Source organism: Coregonus clupeaformis, chromosome 37 (assembly GCF_020615455.1).
Source record: "Coregonus clupeaformis isolate EN_2021a chromosome 37, ASM2061545v1, whole genome shotgun sequence".
Classification (NCBI taxonomy): Eukaryota; Metazoa; Chordata; class Actinopteri; order Salmoniformes; family Salmonidae; genus Coregonus; species Coregonus clupeaformis.
Genome location: NC_059228.1, coordinates 12,185,542 through 12,211,185, shown reverse-complemented (window position 1 = coordinate 12,211,185; position 25,644 = coordinate 12,185,542). Strand labels below are relative to the sequence as shown.

The 25,644-nt window shown below is 43.3% G+C and overlaps 1 protein-coding gene across 4 annotated transcripts in view; it reads left to right on the top strand.

Annotated features, from left to right (window-relative positions):
• The first annotated feature begins 7,301 nt into the window (after positions 1-7,301).
• The window catches only part of LOC121553716 (cullin-9), a 52,546-nt gene continuing 34,203 nt past the window's right edge, over positions 7,302-25,644 (top strand). For 3 of the 4 annotated variants that reach the window (XM_041867043.2, XM_041867042.2, XM_041867041.2), the window contains exons 1-15: positions 7,302-7,464; positions 8,589-9,245; positions 14,325-14,479; positions 14,806-15,384; positions 15,495-15,675; positions 15,842-16,032; positions 16,181-16,571; positions 16,898-17,090; positions 17,197-17,398; positions 17,590-17,783; positions 17,909-18,105; positions 18,943-19,180; positions 21,796-21,901; positions 22,164-22,391; positions 23,424-23,514. In XM_041867043.2, coding sequence (XP_041722977.2) covers positions 8,594-9,245; positions 14,325-14,479; positions 14,806-15,384; positions 15,495-15,675; positions 15,842-16,032; positions 16,181-16,571; positions 16,898-17,090; positions 17,197-17,398; positions 17,590-17,783; positions 17,909-18,105; positions 18,943-19,180; positions 21,796-21,901; positions 22,164-22,391; positions 23,424-23,514 — 3,598 coding nt within the window. In that variant the 5' untranslated portion in view covers positions 7,302-7,464; positions 8,589-8,593. The remainder of the gene's footprint in view (positions 7,465-8,588; positions 9,246-14,324; positions 14,480-14,805; positions 15,385-15,494; positions 15,676-15,841; positions 16,033-16,180; positions 16,572-16,897; positions 17,091-17,196; positions 17,399-17,589; positions 17,784-17,908; positions 18,106-18,942; positions 19,181-21,795; positions 21,902-22,163; positions 22,392-23,423; positions 23,515-25,644) is intronic. The other variant, XM_041867044.2, reaches the window with a different exon arrangement.

Sequence of the window (25,644 nt, the reverse complement as noted above, 5' to 3'; positions counted from 1 at the left end):
AGAAGAAGGGTTGGCACACTCCTGCGAAGAGAGAGCGGCACAGGAACTGAAACTGCGACCAGACTTGGGAAACGAACCCCTTACCAATCCTGATCTATGGTTGTACACCGATGGATGCTGCTATAGAGGAGAAGAAGGGAACATAGCAGCATATGCAGTGGTACAGCAGCTCCAGACGGGTCACACGTGACCCTGGAATCAGACATCATCCCACAACCTGCCTCAGCCCAACTAGCCGAGATCATTGGTTTGACTCAAGCCCTGGAAAAGGCTGAAGGAAAGACTGTGAACATCTACACTGACTCAGCATATGCTCATGGAGCAGTCCATACAGATGGACCACAATGGGTCAGACGTAACTTCACCACAACAGGAAACCTTCCGATCAAACACAAGGCACAAATGGAGAGACTGATAAAAGCAGTCTCACTACCTGAGCAGGTGGCCATCATGAAGTGCAAAGGACATCAGCAACTCAAGAACAAAGTCAGCGAGGGAAATGACGCAGCTGACAAAGCAGCCAAGAAAGCTGGGGGCTACACTCCAAGACAGATGGTGCTGCAGACTCAACCAGCTAGAACAGAACTCACAGACCAACACATAAAGGAACTACAATTCACAGCGGGCCCGTATGAGCACTCGGTATGGGGACAGATGGGAGCCACCAAAGGACCTGATGAACTTTGGAGATGCCATGACGGGCAGGTTGGTGGCCCCAGCTAATCTCTGTCCCGAGCTGATACGTGAGGCTCATGGGCCCACCCATGAAGGGAAACTCAAAACTTTACAGAAGGTTTCCCATATTTGGTGGCACCCACACATTAAGGACATGACAGACTTGTTTTGTGATGAGTGCAGCATTTGTGGCAGCCACAACCCAAAGAAACCTTTCCAAACACCCATGGGTTCATACCCAGTACCTAATGCATGTTTTCAGGACATTAGCATAGATTACACTGACATGGGGGCTGATAATGTAACTAATGGGAAAAGGTACTTATTGGTAATGGTAGATCGATTCTCCAAATGGGTTGAGGCAATACCAACAGCACGTGAGGATGCTAGGTCAGTTATTAAGTGGCTGCAGACTGAACTCATACCAAGGTATGGGGTTCCAAGACAAATTCGATCCGACAACGGGTCCCATTTCAGTAACCAACACCTGAGACAGGTGGAGGAGAGGTTCGGCATTGTGCACAAGTTTGGGTCTGTGTACCGGCCGCAATCTCAGGGCCTCGTGGAACGCGCCAATCAAACTTTGAAGGCTAAGATAGCCAAGGTATGTGCAGGTTCAAAGTTGACGTGGGTTGAAGCTCTGCCCCTGGCGTTGATGGCCATGAGAGCCTCTCCAGGAGCAGGCACCCATCTCTCTCCACATGAGATTATGACTGGTAGAGTCATGCCTGGTCCACCAAGGGAGGGAGGTCATATGCCCGCCCTTGATGTACAACAAATTGTAATGTCTGAATATGTGAGAAAACTAACGGAGCTCTCTGCAGCTCTCTCCAAACAGATTCACAAGGTCCAAGAGGGGGAGCTGACGGGAGATCCGGCGCTGCTGAAGGTAAAAGTTGGCGACTGGGTAAGGATCAAGGTTCACAAGAGAAAGTGGCAAGATCCCAGGTGGACTGGACCGTACGAAGTGAAGGAGGTTACTTCACACTCAGTCCAGGTCAAAGGTAAATCGGGCGCACCTTGGCACCACTTGACACATTGTACACCAGCACCAACTCCTTCCAGAACCCTGACTGAAGTCAGAAGTGATTTAATCACATTAAATTCGGATCAAATTCTTGACACCAACACTATCTGAATATGTGGAGGAGACTCCCATCTTCAGATACTGGAGGGGGAAAAACAGAGGAGGGACAGACCACCATGGGAGAGACTGGGGTGCTCTGCTCCACTCCTTGTTTTGCTGATTGTAACTATTGGGGTTACTCTAGGAATCATACTCTGGTCAGTACAGCACATGACACAGACACCCATTACACCCACTAGTAAACCTAACGACACATTCAATGCCACAACCATACGTCCGACCAACCTGCACTCCGACACATTGAGCCCAGATCAGAATGTAAGCCACAGCCACCACGTAAATAAACGACAAGTTGTCTCTAACACCCTTTCCTGTGGGCCCAGACAATTGTATAGAAGCACCACATTATGTATACCCTTTAATGTTACCACTACTGCGACAGTGCCGTGGGTAGACTTCAGAGACCTTTCCTACTACCGTGACTGGGACTGGTATATGACAGTGGGGGTCACCCATAGCGATTGGACTTGGACAAACTTGGTATGTGAGACTAATTATGACTGGTCCAGTTGCACCTCTACTACATTAGGAAAACAATGGAGGAAACTCTTGACTTTGACAAAAAACTCTAAAGGACTCAAATTTACTATCTATCCTGGTATTGCATTAGGCTGCCAGGACTTTAGACTTGCTCCTTATGTAAGCTGTACCACTGCACCAGTCCATTGGAATGTTCGAATTTGTCATATTAATAACACAAAAGCACAGGCTATTAATGAAAATGGTAATAAGAATAATTCTATTATTTTACTTACCACTCCACCTACTTTGGATGATGCAATCCTGACCGCTACAGGTGTCTCCGGCCTTTCTAACAACTGGCTCTTGTTGACTGAGGAAGCGGCAAAGGTGACTCATCAGAGTTGTGTGGTTTGTATGGGGGCACGGCCATTGCTTCGCATTATCCCTGCCGCCATTACGCCAGAATGCTTCCTGTCTGTCATGAAACATGACAACCCTTCCGCCAATTGTACACTATGGGACGTAGTTCATCCCTTGGTTACTAAAGCAACTAAGAAACCAATTTTTTCCTATCAGGTGGCTAGAGCTAACTTTACCTGTGTTAATCTCACGAAAGGTCTACCATTGTTGGGTATGGTACCTGTTGGATGGTGTCGGTTTATCTATACGCCTAATGCTGAGTTTAAACCTGTTTCCAGGGCTGATGTCTGGTGGTGGTGTGGAGGCGTTCATCTGTTTGATGGACTGCCTGGAAATGCCACAGGCACCTGTGCACTAGTCTCTCTTTTGCTACCAATTTCTGTGTATCCAACAGGTGTTCAGGAGCTGGTGACCCATGTGTCTGACTTAATTCCTACCAGGACCAGGCGCGCTGTGGGCCCTACTCATGGGGACCCAACCTACATTGATGCAATTGGGGTCCCTAGGGGGGTACCAGATGAGTATAAATTGATTGACCAAGTAGCCGCAGGTTTTGAATCTTCATTTTGCTGGTGGTGCACAATTAATAAAAATGTTGACAGAATCAATTATGTCCATTTTAATGTTCAAAAATTAGGCAATTGGACACAACAAGGTTTTGAGGCGGTGCATGGCCAGTTGGCTGCGACCTCTCTCATGGCTTTCCAAAATCGTATTGCTGTCGACATGCTCCTGGCTGAAAAAGGAGGAGTATGTGCTATGTTTGGTGAACAATGTTGTACCTTTATTCCCAACAATACAGCCACAGATGGCAGCTTGACTGTCGCCCTGGAAGGGTTACGAACTCTTAATGGCAAAATGAAGAGCCACTCAGGGGTGGATACTTCAATGTGGGACTCTTGGATGGATGCGTTTGGTAAATATAAAACGCTTGTTTCTTCTATACTTGTATCCATCTCTGTTTTTGCTGCAATTCTAGTGCTTTGTGGATGCTGTTGCATTCCATGCATACGGACGCTGACAACCAGGATTATAACCACCGCTATTGATCCACATCCTGCAGATAACGGTCAGATGTTTCCTTTGCTTGCTATTGACGATGCTGACCAAGGATATCTGGATGATGAATAGCATTTAAGCTTTTTGTCACGTCTCTTGTGAGACGTGAAGAGGGGGAATGTAAAACTTTATCCTCTGATAAAGTTTTCCCTATTTTGCCAATTGCAGCATTTAAGCTTTATGTCACGTCTCTTGTGAGACGTGAAGAGGGGGAATGTAAAACTTTTTCTTCTGATAAAGTTTTCCCTATTTTGCCAAATTGCAGCATTTAAGCTTTATGTCACGTCTCTTGTGAGACGTGAAGAGGGGGAATGTAAAACTTTATCTTCTGATAAAGTTTTCCCTATTTTGCCAATTACACTGTTAGCTTGTGTCACGTCTTAAGTTTTCCTTCTTTACTGTTACTTGGTCACGTCTCTGGGGAGACGTGAAGAGAGGGATTTGTCGTAGTAAATATATTATGTTATAGCTTGGTCTGACTAAAATCTTGTGCATAACCCATCTTGTGTTGGGCCTTTGGATTTAATACAATGCACAAAGACTTCTATCTTGTCGGCCTTATCAGCAGGTGGCTATGGACAACACCCACGCCATAGGTCTCTCAGTTCTCCCAACTCACGAGTTATTGCTCTGAGGACATACACACACACACCCCCACACACACACACACATACACACACACACACACACACACACATCATCATTGTTAAACATACACACATACACACACACACACATACACACACATACACACACACACACACACACATACACACACGCACACACACACACACACACACATCATCATTGTTAAGCACACACACACAAAAACCCCCTTCTCTTAGGCTGAACATCTGAAGACAGAGAACCCGACTCAGAGCCAATGCAATGGAAGTGACCTCGACCAACTCATCAGGACCAATCAGAAGATCAGAACTACTAGAATCAACCTACTTTATTTTATTGTATAAAATGTCAGCACACAATGTTTAGGGGCTCGCTCTCTCAGATATCTCCCTACGAGGTTGACGAACGGGTCCGTGCACGCTATTTACAGATATCTTTACCTCTGAATAAACTGCCTCATATTATACAATTATCCACCTTGTCCGAAAGTCTCTACTTGGTCTCCGTTCTCCAGTAAACTTGTGATCATCAACACATCCATCTCGAATCCTTTTCTGCTGTCAATGACGATGCTAACTCTCTCTCTTAGCTAGCTTGACTATGCACTTGCCTTTGCTAGCAATATACTGTGCTATCATTAGCCTACACTGTACCACGGAAAATAACAGTTTCAAACATGTACAAACCGACTTCTTCCGGACAGAATAGTTCCCGTAGGTTTAGACTTACTCGTCGCCAATCTTTTGTTATGTCTTGTGGGTATTCATAACCACATCTTTATAACAATTCAATAATGATGATGGGAGACAGGAATTCAGTTCAACCGTTTATCTGGAATGTGATCATCTCGACACACTCCACAAGTCCTATGATGCTCTGCGGCACAACCCCAAAACACAACAGTAGCCAGTTAGGATAATTAACGTGGCAGGTTAGGAGAACTAACCGCGCAGGTTATAAGGTTAAGGTTAGGAAAAGGGTTATGGTTAGGCTTAGCTAAAATGCTACAAGGAAGCAGCAAGCAGCCAGACAAAACAGTCTTGAGTGGCAACCAATCTGCCCAGTTAGATGTTAGGTTTCCATACACCCACTCATGTTGATCCTCCCACTTATTTCGCAACGCCCATTTTCAGACACACCACATATGCAGTTACCCATTACTCCTTCAATGGGTAAAAACGTAGTGCAAAGGTCTTCAAAGGCAAAAACTTCATAAAAGGCAGAAGTAAAATCTGGCATTAGTAAATTCATCCACAAATACGAATATGTCTATGTATATCTTAAATTAGTGCGTTTTCACGAATTTGATGATATAATATAGTCCCGTGTAGCTCAGTTGGTAGAGCATGGCGCTTGCAACACCAGGGTTGTGGGTTCGATTCCCACGGGGGGCCAGTATGAAAATGTATGCACTCACTAACTGTAAATCGCTCTGGATAAGAGCGTCTGCTAAATGACTAAAATGTAAAAATAATCCTGAAGGCCATTCAAAACATTAGCGAAGACTGTCTATTATATTGACAAGATAGTCAAGTGACCGCTCTAACAATGGAAATACATGTCCTCAAAGAGGTAAGGCAGGCGGGAGGAGGCGAGCTCTGGTGTGACCATTCTAGCAAAGATTTTTATAACTAAACCAAGATGGACCACTGCCTGTCGTTTCAAACGGGAACAAAGGAGCCATAGTGGGCAGAACAAGCAAGGAGGTGGGCAGAGCTAAGCACGAGCTAGCGAGGTCCTATTGGCGTGTTCTAGCACCATTTGCATATTTCCGTTGGGGAACGCCTACGCAATAACTCAATTCGCCTTTGCACTCCTTCTAAACAACACAACTTTGGCAAAGGGTAAAGACTACAAAACTTAGTTCACTCTGTTCGTGACAGATTGTAGTTTTGGGAACAGAACTGTATTGAGATCAAATGTCTCATTGATGAGTAAATTAACAGAATGTCGGCCAAAATCTATCTTGTTCCATCTTCTCCCACTGCCTTCCCACGGGCTTCCTCTCACTACGATATTTGGTATTGAGTGGGAACGCCAACCCAATGCTTCACATTTATATATCCAGTGAAATATCTGTCTATCTGTGATTCTATTCAATGAGAGGGCACATATGCATGTGAACAACAGTCCATAGAGATGGATAAAGGGCTCATCTTTGTATCTGTGCCATTATAACGCCTGTAACTGCATGGACAACGCCTTTGAGGCTATCTCAATTTTAAACTAGTGAATGATCTTCTTATTAATTTGCTGATTGCTCCCAACTCATAGGAATCTCCACCCAGTTGACTACTTAAAAATGGTGGAAGCCCTCAATGGCAATGGCCATGCTAAAACGGCCATGATGAGTCCTCTATATATGAAAACAGTCAAAACTCTGATATAAAGTCGTTTTATTTTCTCAAAGTGTGGCCACTTATATCAGTGCATTGGTAACAACTTACCATTATGAAACTTCTATTCGATTAAATAAGCCTCACGTAGCAAATTACCAATTTCATTTTTGTTGACCAAATTCGACACTCTCATTGAACTCCATACAAATATTCCTCACTTCGTGGGTTTATTTTGGTGGAGATATTTTGGGTGGAGTACAACCTCTCGCTTCGCCTCTTCTTCTCTGACATTAGGGGGACAAGCTAGGGAAGTAAAGCGGAAGTAAAGCGGTTTCAATCGGTTGTCACTAGTTACTACAGCCAGAAAGTCATATACCCAGCCCATTTCTACAATATTTCTTCATAAAATCTGATTTAAAACCTAACCACACTGCTAACCTTGTCTAACCATAACCTTAAATTAAGACCAAAAAGCTATTTTTTTGTTTTCATCATTTTTGACGATATAGCCAACTTTGTGGCTGTGGTAACTAGTAACAACCGTTAGTTTCACAGGGAAATTCCTACCCGTCACCACAGTTTCTAAACCATACTGGACTGTCTATGCTGTCACGGTGCGGCGCACCACGTAGAATCAAACGCTGCCTACAAACTTTTTCCAGGCTGGGAAACGATACATTAAAACGGAGAAGAAAACTCAATCGACAAAGGAGCGGGGTAAACTTAAAACTTAAGGTAAACGAGTTATCCCCTGCTATTTTGGTGTTATTAGCCCGCACTATTTCAGCTAACCGCAAAGCCGTTAACCACATAGTATATATATTTTTGTAGCTAACGTTAGTTACTGGTAGCTAGTAAACCAAATATTTATTATGGTCTTTACAACAAATCAGCTGTGCTGGGCAGATAGTACCACAGATATGGTTAGTTCTAAAAAAAAATTGCACTAACGTTAGCTACTGAGGCAGGCGTTAGCAAGCTAGCTAGGTAATGTAGCTACTTTAGCTATTTGAGGCAGGGTTGCTTTGTTAAAACGGCCCCTTCTGATGAGGCAGTCTATAGGGTAAACTTGTTGGAGTTAATCAGTGACATTGGCAGCCACACCTTTTTCATAGTAAATAGGACGATAACGTTCGCTAGTGTTTAAAAAGTGGAGCTGACTAACGTTAACCTCCCAGCTGATACAATCAGATGTTTGAAGAGGGCGTTGATAAGCAAAAATGAATAAAATGTAAATGTAATGAAGTTAAAAGTTAGCTTCTAAACTAGATAGCGTTTGCTAGCTAACGTTCGCTATTAACTTTACAGCAGCAGCCAGCGTTTGCCGACTGTCGTTAGAATTTGCAACTGCTGGATAATAGTTTAGCTAACTGTTACTCAATCTCTTATGCAAATTATTCAAACGATGTTCGCAACTAACGTTATTTCGGTAACTAGCTAGTTAAATACTTTGCTAGCTACATATGTGTTGATAGGTACCTTTTCTTCTCGAAAAATTTATATTCAAATCTCTCATAATGAAAATGAAACTAACGTTTCTGGAAATGTATAGCAAACTAGCTAGCTATATTTGTCCATTCACCAATAGCTTTATTATGTATATCCTTCCAAACAAGGGTAAATGTATCTCTCAACAGCCAAGCCTTCATTCATTGGCTGATTTGCCAATCCAGTACATTCTAATTATACCTCAGTGATCCAGTATCTCACTTTGATTTGCATAGAGGTGCACAACTAACAAGATACAGCCTGGCTACAAGTTGTCCAACAGCATTATTTTTTATTTAATCTTATGTTCAAAGTATCACCACCCCAGGTATATTGATATTAGTCATTCATTCTTAATTTTTTCCATACAGCAATCATGTTAGGCGAACGCCGCAATGGGAACCTGCTTGTTCAGCTGGGCCCGAAGCTGCAGGCCTACCCAGAGGAGTTGATCCGGCAGCGGCGGACTCATGATGGCCAGACTGAGTACCTGATCCGCTGGTGCCTGCTGGCTATAGATGACGGTAGTGGCTCAGATGGAGAGAGCAATGAGGCAGGAGGAGGAGGGGGCAGCAGTTCAGGGGTGGGCGGCTCAACCTCAGGCGAGAGCAAGACAGAGAACATCCTGATGTGGATGTCAACGGAGGATGTCTACGCCAACTGCCCCACGCTGCTGGGCAAGCGCAAGGCAGACGCCCAGCGGACCCTCCAGGAGGCGGAGGAGAGGCCCAGCGGAGATTTCCCCGCTGATGTCACCTTTGACGAGGTGGAGCTCTCTGACATGAAGGACGATGTCAAGAACTTGGTCAAGAGGGCCCGCAAGCAGATGACCAAGAAGAGCAACTTTGCCATCAGCATCACACACACCATCCATGTGCTGAGTGCCTACGCCAGCATCGGCTCACTGGTGGGCGTCTTCAAGGAGACTGGTGCCCTGGACCTGCTCATGGAGCTGCTCTGCAACAAGGAGCGACAAACCCGCCGAAGTGCTGGGAAGATGCTCCGGGCTCTGGCCTCTCATGACGCAGGTATGGTGGGGCTTTGATAGTTTCATTCTTAGACTGTCCCAGTGTCAGCCATATAGGAAACAACAGAGTAGAGAGACTGAGGCTGTGGTAATACATTCCGTACATATCGCCTTCATTTCTATATAGACCTCTGAACTGACCAGACAGAAAAGACAGACTTACTGGGAGGCGGCTAGGCAGGGTTTCTGCCCTCTTGCTTTCACCTAGACTGGCCTTTACCAGTAGTACGTTTTCTTTATCAGTTATGAGCTGTGAAAAGTAAGGGAAAATGTATTGTGTAGGCTACTTAATACGTGAGGACATGACCACTGTCTGTTTTACATCTGCACACAGTTCCTGCAGTCTGTTTATGGTCCCTAATGTAATGATTTGGTGTGTTTTCGATTACGCAGTTTGTTGAGTGTGGTTTAATGGATTATTGTGCATGTGCTGCAATGTAAAACACGGACCCCTATTAGGTAATTAGGTCACTAGGTATGTGTGATATTCTTCTGTAAACGTCATTGACCTGAATAATGGTATTTCTGCATGACTCATAGCTTTATTTGCCAAAAAAGGGCTTGAATTCTGGATTTAGCCACTGTTTAATCTTTCCTTTGGCTCATAGCTTTAATTTGCGTAGCATTTTCTGTTGTCATTGACTGACAATACTTCCCATTTTAATTTTGAAAGTGACAGTCTGTGGGCAAAGGTAAGCCTAACTAGCAGGTTGGCATTTATTGTCATGAATCTTGCCCTGGAGGCAGCTCTGCAAAGTCATAAAATCTGATTTTAAACCTAAACGTAACCCTATTGCCTAACCTTAATTTAAGACCAAAAAGCTCATTTCTGTGACAAAACTATCGGTGGAGTTGAAAATGCGATGGAAACACTTAACTTTTTATTCGGTACATGAAAACTTAAGCGAAAAAGTACATTTTGTGTGCACTACGTCATCATGCACTCACTGATTTTTCAACAACAACAAAAATCTGCAACAAGTCCATTTGGAAACACACCGCTGGTGGGAAAATCTGCAGGTTTTAAAATATTTGTATGAAAATCTGTAAACAATTGGATGGAAACCTAGCTAGTGATAAATATTAGCGGAATTGGTAATGCCTTGTACCAGGTCCCACAAAGCACTCCTTTCAAATGTATAATTTTTTTTGCCTTCCAACTGACCCTTTTTTAGCATAGGCCCACCCACTTGGGAGCCAGGCCCAGCCAATCAGAATTCGTTTTTTTACATACAGAAATACTCCTCAGTTTCATTAGCTGTCTGGGTGGCTGGTCTCAGACGATCCCGCAGGTGAAGAAGCCGGATGTGGAGGTCCTGGGCTGGCGTGGACATTCCTGCAGTCAGCATGTCAATTGCATGCTCCCTCAACTTGAGACATCTGTGGCATTGTGTTGTGTGACAAAACTGCACATTTTAGAGTGGCCTTTTATTGTCCCTAGCACAAGGTGCACCTGTGTAATGATCATGCTGTTTAATCAGCATCTTGATATGCCACACCTGTCAGGTGGATGGATTATATTGGCAAAGGAGACATTCTCACTAACAGGGATGTAAACAAATGTGTGCCCAAAATTTGAGAGAAATACGATCTTTGTGCAAATGGAAAATTTCTGGGATCTTTAATTTCAGCTGATGAAACATCGGACAAACACTTTTAAATGTTGCATTTATATTTTTGTTCAGTGCCTTCAGAAAGTATTCAGACCCCTTGACCTTTTACACATTTTGTTACGTTACAGCCTTATTCTAAAATTGATTAAATTATTCCCCCCCCCCTCATCAATCTACACACAATACCCCATAATGACAAAGAAAAAATAGGTTTTTAGAAATTTTTGCAAAAAAAAAAAAAAAGAAATATTACATTTACATAAGTATTCAGACCCTTTACTAAGTACTTTGTTGAAGCACCTTTGGCAGCGATTACAGCATTGAGTCTTCTTGGGTATGACGCTACAAGCTTGGCACACCTGTATTTGGGGAGTTTCTTAAATTCTTCTCTGAAGATGTTCTCAAGCTCTGTCAGGTTGGATGGGGAGCGTTGCTGCACAGCTTTTTTCAGGTCTCTCCAGAGATGTTCGATCGGGTTTAAGTCCGGGTTCTAGCTGGGCCACTCAAGGACATTCGGAGACTTGTCCCGAAGCCACTCCTGCGTTGTCTTGGCTGTATGCTTAGGGTCATTGTCCTGTTGGAAGGTGAACCTTCGTTCACCTTCGCCCCAGTCTGTGGTCCTGAGTGCTCTGGAGAAGGTTATCAAGGATCTCTCGGTACTTTGCTCCGTTCATCTTTGCCTCGATCATGACTAGTCTCCCAGTCCCTGCCGCTGAAAAACATCCCCACAGCATAATGCTGCCACCACCATGCTTCACCGTAGGGATGGTGCCAGGTTTCCTCCAGGCGTGACGCTTGGCATTCAGGCCAAAGAGTTCAATCTTGGTTTCATCAGACCAGAGAATCTTGTTTCTCATTTTCTGAGAGTCTTTAGGTGCCTTTTGGCAAACTCAAAGCGGGCTGTCAGGCCTTTTACTGAGGAGTGGCTTCCGTCTGGACGCTACCATAAAGGCATGATTGGTGGAGTGCTGCAGAGATGGTTGTCCTTCTGGAAGATTCTCCCATCTCCACAGAGGAACTCTGGAGCTCTGTTAGAGTGACCATCGGGTTCTTGGTCACCTCCCTGACCAAGGTCCTTCTCCCCCGATCGCTCAGTTTGGCTGGACGGCCAGCTCTGGGAAGAGTCTTGGTGGTTCCAAACTTCATTCATTTTAGAATGATGGAGGCCACTGTGTTCTTGGGGACCTTCAATGCTGCAGAATATTTTTGGTACCCTTCCCCAGATCTGTGCCTCGACACAATCCTGTCTCGGAGCTCTATGGACAATTCCTTCCACCTCATGGCTTTGTTTTTGCTCTGACATGCACTGTCAACTGTGGGATCTTAAATAGACATGTGTGTGCCTTTCCAAATCATGTCCAAAAGTTGTAGAAACATCAAGGATGATCAATGGAAACAGGATGCACCGGAGCTCAATTTCGAGTCTCATAGCAAAGGGTCTGAATACTTTCAGTGTTATTTCGACCTCGTAGGGTTATTTTGACTTAAAAAACAGGAAATAACATTTTTAACTGCACTGCCACTTTTAAGGTTTCTTAGCAACTTTCTGCTGGAGAGGAAATGGAGAACATTTTCATGTTTAAGGGAAATATTTGTCTTTACGTGCTTTATGAAAACCGTTGACCATTCATTGAATTTCGTTGTTTTATTATTATGGTAGGCTACTTGTTCTTTATTAACCCACTCACAATTCATTTTAAAAATGAAGATCTGAATGTGTCTGCTCTGCTGTCTTGTATAGAATAATAATACAAATATAGTGTTGTATTGCCTCTTGGTTTCTGTACTTTTTGAATTCCCTCTCCTTGGGCCATGAGGCTCACAATCCTTGTGGAATTTTATTCGATGCAACTCCCCTATCAGGAAGGGCTGAGACCTTTGCCATGGCGCTAAGGGCAGCTCTGCATTCCTGTCAGTGTCTGTCACTGACTGATGTTTGTTTTCATAGCTAAGCCCTGTTGAAACGCTTGAGTGCACAGGACATCTCTTGAACCCTGTCTGTGTTTACAAGTTTTCCGTATTCTGAGAGGTGAATGGGAGATGATGTGGTTGTAAAGGCCTTCGCTTTGTCACTAAGGTTGCGTTTTCACTAATTGGTCTTTTGACCAATCAGATCGGCTCTGAAAAAGATATAATATGAAAAGATCTGATGTGATTGGTTAAAAGACCAATTAGTGGGAAAAAGAATTGGGCTGCCTGTAAATGTAGTCAGACACTTCTGCACTTAAAAACACATTTGTACATGTTCACATGGGCTCCTTGGTGCAAGTGCAAATACAAAGCACATCATTTTAAGTTCTATTACCATGCCGTGATTTTAGAAACTGAAATGTATTGTTAATCAGGTAGCTGATTTAAGCTCTGGTATATCTCAACTCTCCTGGGACAGTGGTAACCACCTCATTAGATACTAGATGACAAATGGACAAATTTGCTTAACGTTTAAACTGCCATTAAAAAAAAAATGGTTTTCTGTTAAAACTATAAAAAATTGTAAAATTCCTCGTCAATTCATAATGCAGAATAATGGTCTTATTACGTATGTATGACTGCTAGGGCCGGGCAATGAAGTTCTATCTACCGTAGTCATATACTCTTGAAAGTGCCTTGGGTACGGCATGTTTTTTTGTCTGTAGGGGGAACTACGGCTTTTTAAATGCCGACACGAAACCTCTGGAGATTAGTTTAGAAGAACCACTTGAACGGGCATTTTACTTGTTTGTAAGTCGCAACTGAACGGGCATTTTGTAAAGGATTGCCGCTTCTGAAGCGGGACCGACGTCCATCACTAGGCGACCAGAACTGTCAATCAAATAATCTTGTGCGGCCTAATCGCAGCCTTCCTGCCTGTGCGCAGACCACTCTACTTTAAAGGTCGTTAAATAATATTTAGTTGAAAGAAAACACATCTTCTGCTAGGAATTGACTCCTAAGATTCAGTATTTTTTAAATGGAGGAGACTGATTTTAGTTCTGTACTTCTGAGAATACAAACACTAGTATCTTTCATAGTGAGTTGGCGAAGGACTGAGAGAGAGGGGAGGGGCACAGTATAGGCAGGTCGGCCACCAGGCAGACATTCAGAACCCTGCACTAGGCCTATCTATCGGCAATCAAAAGCTGTATCTAACAATGGAATGCTGTATTTTGCAATTTCTTGGCTTGCAATGTCTCGCAACTTCAGTAAAGCAGGGCCTATCATCAATGAATAGGCTAGGATATTCTACATGCAACAGACCAACGACTGAACACTCTCGCATCATTAGCTAGCCAGCTGCACTGTGATTATAAGTTGTGGGGGGAAAAAAACTACATTTTTGTAAAGATCCCAATTTAGTTTAAACATTCACACCCCTAATACTAGGTGTCATAACAGACCAACCAGTGAAAGCTCAGAGAGGGGGAGAGAGCAAGAGATTGTTATTATTTTATGTGGACACACACAATGGTGCTCCTGTCTTCCCCCAGGGAGCCGTGCCTACGTGCTCCTGTCCCTCAGCCAGCAGGATGGTATTGAGCAGCACATGGACTTTGACAATCGCTACACCCTACTGGAGCTGTTTGCAGAGACCACCTCCTCTGAGGAGCATGGCATCTCTTTCGAGGGAATCCACCTCCCTCAGGTAGCTACCAAATCACATTCTATGTCTCTGGACAGTACTTTTACTAACCAATGGGTTCCTACATGCACCCCTAGATCAGGGCTCTCCAACCCTGTTCCTGGAGAGCTAACGTCCTGTAGGTTTTCAATCCAACCCTAATCTAGCGCACCTGATTTTAATAATTAGCTGGTTGATAAGCTGAATCAGGTTAGTTACAACTGGGGTGGGAGCGAAAACCTACAGGAGGGTAGCTCTCCAGGAACTGGGTTGGAGAACCCTGTCCTAGATCAAACCAGTGAATTACCTATCACTAAGATGTAATGTGACGTTTCCCCTGTGTGCTCCAGATCCCAGGGAAGCTGCTGTTCTCCCTGGTGAAGCGCTACCTGTGTGTGACGTCCCTGATGGACAAGCTCAACACGGCAGGGGTGGAGTCAAGCTCTGAGCGGCAAGACGCAGCAGGCTCCTCCGCAGGGGCAGGCCACCAGACAGAGAACCTGCGTGTCCAGCGAGAGTTTGAGTTCACCATGGCTATGGCTAACCTCATCTCTGAGCTGGTGCGGGTCATGGGCTGGGACCACAACCGGCAGCCGCCACAGTCCAGCAGCCTGGCCCAGGGCAGGGCCTGCGGGGAGAACGAGCCGCCCCGCCGCATGGTGCGCTCCATCTTCCAGCCCCGCTTCTCTGCCTCTGCCTTTCCTGTCGCTACCTCCTCTAGCATGGCAACCGCCACACCACCCAAGAAGAAGACCTGCAACGGCTTCAAGACACGCACAGACTTTGCCAGCCGCTCTGCTTACGTGGAATACGTGCAGGACAACCTGAAGAGCGGCATGCTGGTCCGTATGCTAGAAGACTATGAGGAGGTCAGCGCTGGTGATGAGGGGGACTTCCGCTACAGTAATGACGGCTCGCCACCAGTGCAGGTACAAAACATCACACCTTGTATTAGCACACAGCTGGCTCCTGAGATCTGAGTTAGGGTTGTGTGACGACAGATTTAGTCAAAACTAAATGCTTCTTTTTGTGCGCACAGGTGTACTGGAACTCCCTATCTCGGACCTACTGGGTGCACTGGCACATGGTTGAGATCATGGCCACTGGCACCAGTGGACAGGTTGAGAAAGACGCCCAGGAGAAGGCCTCCTCCCTGACTGAGACCATCAAGCTCACGGCTGGTAAGAGGGGGTCACCTGCACCCACAGACTCGCACTCATGTAAGTGACTTTCAACAGTAACGTGGCTCCGAAGCATCAAAGCCCATGAACTTTGAGCACTAATGGACTTGCAGGTTATTCTGTAAACTCAACAAATTGCCCTAATATATTGTTTTATTAGAAACTGTCGTCTAATATCGTTGGTGTTGTCCTCCCTTGTATTCAGTGAGTCAGACGTTCTTCTCCAAGCCTCCTGGTGGGCTGTACTCGTTGCCTTACCTGGCTGAGGGGCTGCATGCTGATGGAGCCACCCTGAGCCGGGCCGAGTGGTGGGAAGTGCTCTTCTTTATCAAGAAGCTGGAACCAAAGCAACAGCAGGAGATCAACAACATCCTGCGTCAGAGCCTCGATGAACAGGCAAGTGCCCATCACTCAATCCTCCTCTCTGGCTTCAATTCCCTCACTCTCTAATCTAATCACTCTTCTTGCTCTTTTCATGACTCAGCCCCAATGGAAGTTGACCGTATAGTTCATGTTTTTGACTTGCTTCTCTCTGCTCTGTCAGATGTCAGACTCAGACGAGGCCACTCTTATCTGGCTGTCGGTGCCAGGCGAGGTGGCCCGGAAGCTGCTTCACTACCTGAAGCAGACCCTGCAGAACTCGTGTCTGTGGGACCTGCTCTGCTCCCATGCCTTCTCTAAACACTACCTGCGGCGCGGTGGGGGAGGCCTGGAGGATGACGAGCTACTGCCTGACGGCTCCCCGGGCTCCTCTGGCCTGGGAGGAGGACAGACCACCTCTTCATCTGCTGCCACCGCCTCCTCCTCTGTCATGTGCTCATTTTCTAAGAAGCCGAAGAAGGAGAGTCCTACAGACTATTGCTCTGACACAGAGTCTGAGTTGCCAATGGAAGATGAGTCTAATTACTCAGAAGACCTGGAGGAGAAGATGAAAGGTGTGGCAGTCAGTGTGTTTGAGCTTTGTTTGTTTTTGCAGTTGGCAAACTACCTCTAGCTGTAGCCAACACCTTTTTCCAGAGAAAGACCAGCAAAACCATTTTCTTATTAGTGAAAGTTGTAGCAAAATGTTTTTCAATGGGAAAATGAAAACAAGCGTTTCTTATTTGACAAATTCAGGTAGAGCCCTCCTAATTTCAGTCCATTTGCTTCCGTTTGGTTCCTAGTGAATACATCCCAGGATACAGGATGATGACGTAGCATGATTTACATAATGACAGCCAATTTTGCTCTAACATGCTTTGCCTTGTGTTTTCCCCACCAGTGTTCAACAACTCCAAGGTGCAGGGCAAGAAGACGGCCCTGGAGAAGCTTGGGGAGGTGGTGGACATCATGAAGAAGAGTGGCTCAGATCCAGTCCAGCAGCTGGCTGGGATCAAGTTTATCATCAAGGTCCTAGAGGACGAGGGGCCTCAGGAAAGGAGCACCCTCAGGACGGACGCTGTCCAGACCATCCGGTAAGGCTGCTGCCTGCACACTTCCTCTCTTATAGGGTCACATTTCACCTCAAACATTTGTGTCTTCCAATATGATCTTTGACTTTTCTCTTTCCACCACCCCCAGGGATAAAGTCCTGAAGCTTGTGGTCGAGATGCTGAGTGGGCAGCCCAAGGAGAATGTGGTCAGCGCCCTGCGTCTCACCCGCGCCCTCATGGTCAAGTACGAGTGGAGGGTCTCCTTCGCCACGGAAGGGGGCGTCAAAGCCATCCTCTCTTGTATGCAGGAATACCCCACTGTCCCACAGGTCCAGCAAATCGCCCTGGCGGTGAGTTCTCAATCACTTTGTTTTGAGTTGTTGTTTTTACTACCGTCTGTTATGTAATCTAGCTAGTTTTCTTATACAGTTTTAGGGGACGACAAGTAATGAGAACTATACAGCTGTAAAGGAGTAGTTTTCTATCATGTTTCTATCCACACTTGGATAGAAACATGATTGGTTTCTCCCCTCTGCTCTAGACTCTGATGGTCATCACAGGCGCCAGTAAGTATGACCTGGGCAGCATGAGCAGCTGCTATCTTCCTCTCTCCGAGTCTGTCACACCCATGATGCTTGGAGTCTTTGCCAGTATTGGCTCTGTCACTCCCGAGGGCTCCAAGGGACTGCTGGCTGTCATCCCCGCTGCCATTGAACTGATGCTTAACACACCTGGGTATGTCTTTTGCACCCCAACTGGCTCTAAGGGAATGTTAACATGCCCAACTCCACTGTTTCCTATGATGAGACTGCTATGTTACAGTAGAGGCTAAGGGATATCTGCTCTGTCTCTCCTACCAGGTGTATGTTGTCGGTGAGGAATGGTCTGTTGGTGATCATCATGCTGATCTCTAGTAGTAAGAGCCTGGCGGAGCAGCTGGTGGCCTGTGACGTCAGCACCGTGCTTAAGAAGTGCCTTGCGGCCTCTCGGCCAGAGAAATGGCTGGCCATCATCGCCCTCAACCACATCTCCATGGACCACAAGTTGGAGAAAAAAGGTGCGAATTCACTGCTCGTCTGAACACACTCCTCAAACAGTGCCGAGGTCAGGTTATGTGTAGGCGTTCCTAGCTGGCTAGTTGCACATGAGCTTTTTCTGCCACGCCTCTTGCATTACTATGAAAGTTCCTAAAAAAACAATAAATAATAAACAAAATATGACATCCTGTTCTTGTGGCCTTATGTCCCAATGTGGACAACAGGGTTTTTTCTGGATCAAAATTGGGTTTAGGTGTTGGTTGTGGTGGGGGCGTGTTGGCCACAGTGATTCAATTTTGCTGTTAAATCTAATTTCCTGCAATTCTACACCTTGCCATGGGGCTGAGAGAACATGTGCAGTTTTAAAGCAATTTCCTGCAATCTTACACTTTTTGCCATGGCTTATGCTATCTGAGTGACTCAAACATTATAACCAAATCAATGGGGGCCCCATGCCATGCCAAAAATACTCCTGAATGCATAATGTTTAGAATATTTGATTCTCCCTGACTGTCTAGCTTTTATTTTGGTGATTGTTTTTTGTTTTTTAAATATTTTTTGGGGGGGGGATTTTTATTTAGGTGATTGTTAGTTCTTAAAGATCTTATAAAAAAATATATAGGTCCATTTATCTTTCTACATATTTTAGATCTGGTTTTAGTTTAAAATTACACTGAAAACGTTTTTCCATCCTAAATACTATTTTCAATTTTCTAAAGGTATTTATTTATTTATTTTTATTTTGAACATAAGTGGCCCAAAAAAACACTTAGGCGGCCCGCCCAAGACTTTTCTATGCACTAAAAACCCTGGACAAAGAGGATTAAGTATGTTATGTTCTGAATATGTCTCCTCAGAGTTGATGGAGGAGTTGGACTTCAAGGACGCAGAGCTAAAGATGCTGGTGGTGAGCCTGAAAGAGATGACGGCCAACAAGGAGGTGATCCTGACCCTGGAGAAGCTGCTGTGTGACGACACCTCCCAGCTAGAGGAGGAGCGTTACCAGGTGACCCGCAGCCGAGAGACTTACCAGGACCTGGTGCGCCTCATGGACCAGCACCGAGCCGATCGGGCCGCACAGCTCTCCATCCTCAGGTGAGACGGGGGGGAGTGTTGTTGTGCTGCCTAACTGCTAATGTTGCACGGTATACCGAAACCTCAATACTTTTTCCATACTATAACATGAAAAACGGTTCGGTACTAGAATTTGTGTTACTTTCAGTACTTCTGTCAAATGCACCCTGGGAAGTGAAATGCAATCTGGGAATTATGTATGTATGCTGTGTGAAATCCATTGTATTTCTATGGCGTGTAGACTATTGAAATATAAAAGCTTCAGAAATGAGCTTGTGTTTTGGAACTTAACTATTCATTTAATACATACAATTATTTAGCTATAATGAATCATAGGTCTATGTAATTTCACCCAATATTATGGCCATAGATTAGCAAATTAACCCTGATATTTATCTAATTACATTTTTAAAACAGTTTAGATTGAATTGTAAAATGTATTTTGTCTGCTCTGAGTCTCCGATATGGTTTTGCATAAGGAAAATTGAAGGTATTATTCTGTTCTTTAATATGGTGTTTTATTTTTTTAAAGAAATTGAATATACGCTGAACAAAAATATAAATGCCACATGCATGTTTCATGAGCTAAAAAATAAAATCCTAGAAATGTTTATGTACAGAAAGCTTATTTCTCTCAAATTTTGTGCATACATTTGTTTATATACCTGTTAGTGAGCATTTCTCCTTTGCCAAGATAATCCTTCCACCTGACAGGTGTGGCATGTCAAGAAGCTGATTAAACAAGCATGATCAAACATATTGCAAATTGAGAAATCATGTGACTAAACTGAATAAAAATAAGAATCAACACTATGAAACAAGGATAAATGACAAAGAATGATAGTAAAAAGCTTTGGAGCACCTTAAATGAAATTTTGGGAAAAAAGGCAAACTCGGCTCCATCATTTATTTAATCAGAAAACCAACTGATATTGCCAACTACTTTAATACTTTTTTCATTGGCAAGATTAGCAAATTTAGGCATTACATGCCAGCAACAATTGCTGACACTACACATCCAAGTATATCTGACCAAATTATGAAAGACATTGTAATTTTGAATTTCGTAAAGTGAGTGTGGAAGAGGTGAAAAAATGGTTGTCCATTAACAATGACAAGCCACCGGGGTCTGACAACTTGGATGGAAAATTGCAGAGGATAATAACGGATGATATTGCCACTCCTATTTGCCATATTTTCAATTTAAGCCTACTAGAATGTGTGTGCCCCCAGGCTTGGAGGGAAGCAAAGGTCATTCCGCTACTTAAGAATAGTAAAGCCCCCTTTACTGGTTAAAATGGCCGACCAATTAGCCTGTTACGAAACCTTAGTAAACTATTGGAAAATACAATGCTATTTTACTGTAAACAAATTGACAACAAACTTTCAGCATGCTTATAGAGAAGGACATTCAACAAGCACAGCACTTACACAAATGACTGATTGGCTGAGAGAAATTGATGATAAAAAGATTGTGGGGGCTGTTTTGTTAGACTTCAGTGCAGCTTTTGACATTATCGATCATAGTCTGCTGCTGAAAAAACGTATGTGTTATGGCTTTACACCCCCTGCTATAGTGTGGATAAAGAGTTACTTGTCTAACAAAACACAGAGGGTGTTCTTTAATGGAAGCCTCTCCAACATAATCCAGGTAGAATCAGGAATTCCCCAGGGCAGCTTTCTAGGCCCCTTGCTTTTTTCCAGCTTTACTAACGACATGCCACTGGCTTTGAGTAAAGACAGTGTGTCTATGTATGCATATGACTCAACACTATACACGTCCGCTACTACAGCAACTGAAATAACTGCAACACTTAACAAAGAGTAATAAAGCCCCTTTGTGGGGAAAAACTCATTCTGATTGGCTGGGCCTGGCTCCCCAGTGGGTGGGCCTGGCTCCCCAGTGGGTGGGCCTATGCCCACCCTTGGCTGCGCCCCTGCACAGTCATGTAAAATCCATAGATTAGGGCTTATTTATTTCAATTGACTGATTTCTTTATGTACTGTAACTCAGTAAAATCTTTGAAATTGTTGCATTTATATTTTTGTTCAGTATAGAAGATATTTATTTTACAGATTAACAGTTATCAACATATTGTTCAATGTTTAAAAAAATAAAGCCCAGTGGTTATTCTGTGACTAGCTAATATGCAGTTTTTTTTTGTTGCCGTAGTATCGTTTTGTTATCGAGTATGGTTTTGGTATCGAGTATCATGATACTTAACCCGGTATTGGTATTAAAGTCAAAAATCTGGTATCGTGACAACGCACTACTAACTACAGCAGGGCTGCCCAACCCTGTTCCTGGAGATCTACTGTCCTGTAGGTTTTCAGTACAACTCTAATTTAGCATATCTGATTCAGCTAGTTAAGGTCTTGTTGAGCAGCTAATAAGTAGAATCAGGTGTGTTAAATTAGGGTGGACTGAAAACCCACAGGACGGTAGATCTCCAGGAAGAGGGTTGGGCAGCCCTGAACTACAGGGTTTACTTGTTGGAATGTCATGTCAGTGCCTAGATTTTGTCATCAATGTACTGTGTAATGAACCTCAAAGGGCAGTACGTTATGTATGTATGCAATGCATGTATTGGGTCAGTTGGTTACAGTTGTGACTGTTTTTATATTCTCTCCTGTAGAATATTGAACAAGTTCTTGGACAATTACCAGGAGGATCTGCTTCCATGGCATGAGAGCATAGAACCATGCTTGTCTTCTATGACCGCATTCATCAATGACCATGAGGTAGGAAAGATCCTCCCACAGGTGGCTGATGGCACCTTAATTGGGGAGGACTGGCTCATAGTAATGGCTCGAATGGAATAAAATCAAACACATGGTTTCGATGTGTTTGATACCACTCCATTCCAGCCATTATTATGATCTGTCCTCGCCAGCCTCCTGTGGATCCTCCATGATTATAAACGCATAGCTATAATCCTGTTTCTATTTTAGCTACTTATTCAATTAATGGTCATGTAATTGACACAAGGTTGTTTTTTTCTAGGTTGTCCAGCTGCTCATCCGCTTCCTGTATCGCCTGGCCTCTCTGAACAAAGACTATGCCGTGGTGATGTGTCGTCTGGGCACAAAGGACGCCCTGGTCAAGGCGCTGGACAAGCACAGTATCAACCTGCTTATGGTCACAGAGCTGCGGGACTTAATCACAGACTGTGAGAAGTACGCCAGTCTCTACAAGAAAATGACCACCAGCGTTCTGGCTGGTTGCATACAGGTTTAGTACAAGTGCTACTATCTAAATATTCAGTCAGTTATATTGTTATATTTTCTCTCCACATTTTTTATTCACAGTGAAACCTATTGTTGTTCTTCGATTTTTAAAAACAGTTTTTTTTTACCTTGACATGGTCAAATAATTCAAGCATAGATTGGTAAATTTCGAGTAACTTGGTCAAAAAGAAATGCATCGATTGGCTATAGGACCCGTAATGTCCATCAGGATAGATTTCCCTCCATCTTGGACATTTGGAAGACGTGCTAACATGCTAAAATATACGTTCTCATGAACCATATAATACACTATTTATAAATGTAGGCCCATGGTATATGTTTAAACTTAGTTTGAGAAAAGCTAATGATTTGGTCAATCTGATTTTACTTGTCCATTTAAACCACTGTAAATCCACTCCATAGTGGCCTATCAACTTAAAACTTAGCATCGCTATCATGGACATTTTTAAGATGAACCACACTGAATTTGGAAGGAAACTATTAACTAATTATTTGCATATATAACGCTAAATCGCACAATAATCTGCAAACATCTTCATGAAACATATGTCAGATTCACTCCAGATGTTGTATTTAGACTCATGATTGCACATAAAGGAAGACAGTTCCTACATAATGGGGCGGCAGGAATCTTAGTGGGTAAGAGCGTTGTGCCAGTAACCGAAAGGTTGCTGGTTCTAATCCCTGAGCTGACTAGGTGAAAAATCTGTCGATGTGCCCTTAAGCAAGGCACTTAACCCTAATTGCTCCTGTAAGTCGCTCTGTATAAGAGTGTCTGCTAAATGACTAAAATGTAAATGTATAATAGTGCTTGCTTTGTAATCCAATTGATCTTGTGTCTTTTGTCATCCTGTGAACCCTGTTCATTGCTGCTCGCAGCTATATTTTTTACTTGTGGTTCTTAGAAATGTTACTTCAATAGGGGATGTCACATTTGGCTTGCAAGTGTCATGCCACTCTGTCTGTTGCTAATAGCTCATTTGTAATCCATGCTGTCCTTTCTAACCAAATATAGATGGTTTTGGGCCAAATAGAGGAGCATCGGCGAAGCCACCAACCAATCAACATCCCCTTCTTTGACGTCTTTCTGCACAATCTGTGCCAAGGTATATTTACTTTTAGCTGACTCAAAGCACAACTAAATACCAGCCACGCAAAGAAATGGTGACAAAATCAGGGCTCCAAACTAACATTTCCTCTGGTGGCACTGGTGCCACTAACTTTTTCAGTTGGTGGCACCAGCCCATGATTTGATCGCACCCCAAAAAAAGTATAATTGTAGCGCCACAAAAAAAGGTAGGAGTAATTATCTTTTAAAGTAATTATATAGTAAATCACAATGCTTTATTAAGAAGTGTAATAGACTACTGAGAATAAATAAGTTAATCAAATCAAAATCAAATAAAATGTTATTGGTCGCTTACACATCTTTTGCAGATGTTATTGCAGGTGCAGCGAAATGCTTATGTTTCTAGCTCCAACAGTGCACTGATACAGAAAAATACAAAACAATACACACAAATCAAAAAAAATCTAAGAACGAAATTAAGAAATATCAGAACGAGCAATGTCAGAGTCCAGAATATAAATATACAATGCCTTCAGAAAGTATTCACACCCCTTTACTTTTTTTTCCACATTTTGTTGTGTTTACAGCCTGTATTTTAAAATGTATTCACATTTTGATGTTGTGCCACTGGCCTACACACAATACCGCATAATGTCAAAGTGGAATGATGTTTTGGGGAATTTTTACAAAATAATTAAAAAATAAAAAGCAGAAATGTCTTGAGTCAAATATTCAACCCCTTTGTTATGGCAAGCCTAAATAAGTTCAGGAGTAACAATTTGCATGGACTAGTGTTTAACATGATTTTTGAATGACCACCTCATCTCTGTACCCCACACATCAAATTATCTGTAAGTTCCCTCAGTCGAGCAGTGAATTTCAAACACGGATTCAACCACAAAGACCAGGGAGGTTTTCCAATGCCTCGCAAAGAAGGGCACCTATTGGAAGATGGGTAAAAATAAAAAAGCAGACATTGAAATCCCTTTGAGCATGGTGAAGTTATTAATTACACTTTGAATGGTGTATTAATACACCCAGTCACTACAAAGATACAGGCGTCCTTCCTAACTCGGTTGCCGGAGAGGAAGGAAACCGCTCAGGGATATCTCCATGAGGCCAATGGTGACAGTTACAGAGTTTAATGGATGTGATGGGAGAAAACTGAGGATGGATCAACATTGTAGTTACTCCACAATACTACATGTAACCTAAATGACAGAGGGAAAAGATGGAAGCCTGTACTGAATATAAATATTCCAAAACATGCATCCTGTTTGCAACAACGCACTAATGTAAAACTGCCCAAAATGTGGCAAAGAAATTAACTTTGTCCTGAATACAAAGCGTTATGTTTTGGGCAAACACAACACATCACTGAGTACAACTCTTCATATTTTCAAGCATGTTGGTAGCTGCATCATGTTATGGGTATGCTTGCCATCGGCAAGGACTAGGGAGTTTTTTAGGATAAAAAGAAACGGAATAGAGCTAAGCACAGGCAAAATCCTAGAGGAAAACCTGGTTCAGTCTGCTTTCCAACAGACAAATTCACCTTTCAGCAGGACAATAACCTAAAACACAAGGCCAAATATACACTGGAGTTGCTTACCAAGATGACATTGAAGGTTCCTGAGTGGCTATTTACATTTTTGACTTAAATCGGCTTGAAAATCTATGGCAAAAAAATGTCTGTCTAGCAATGATCAACCAACTTGACAGAGCTTGAAAACTGTTTTAAAGAATAATGTGCAAATATTGTACAATCCAGGTGTGCAAAGCTCTTAGACGTACCCAGAAAGACTCTGTAATCACAGCCAACAGTGATTATAACATGTATTGACTCAGAGGGTTGAATACTTGTGTAATCAAGATGTACTGTATGAGTGTTTTTTATTTTTAATTACAAATATTATAATTTTTCTTCCAGGGTATTGTGTGTAGATCTTTGACAAAAAATGAGAATTAAATCAATTTAATCCCGCTTTGTAACACAACAAAGTGGAAAAAGTCAAGGGGTGTGAATACTTTATGGTGTGTATGGACAGTATATGAATAGAAGATATGTGTACAGCAGTAGTTGTATAGGATGAGCCGTGACTATAATACAGTATATACATATGAAGTGGGTAAAACAGTATGTGACGATTATTAAAGATACCAGTGT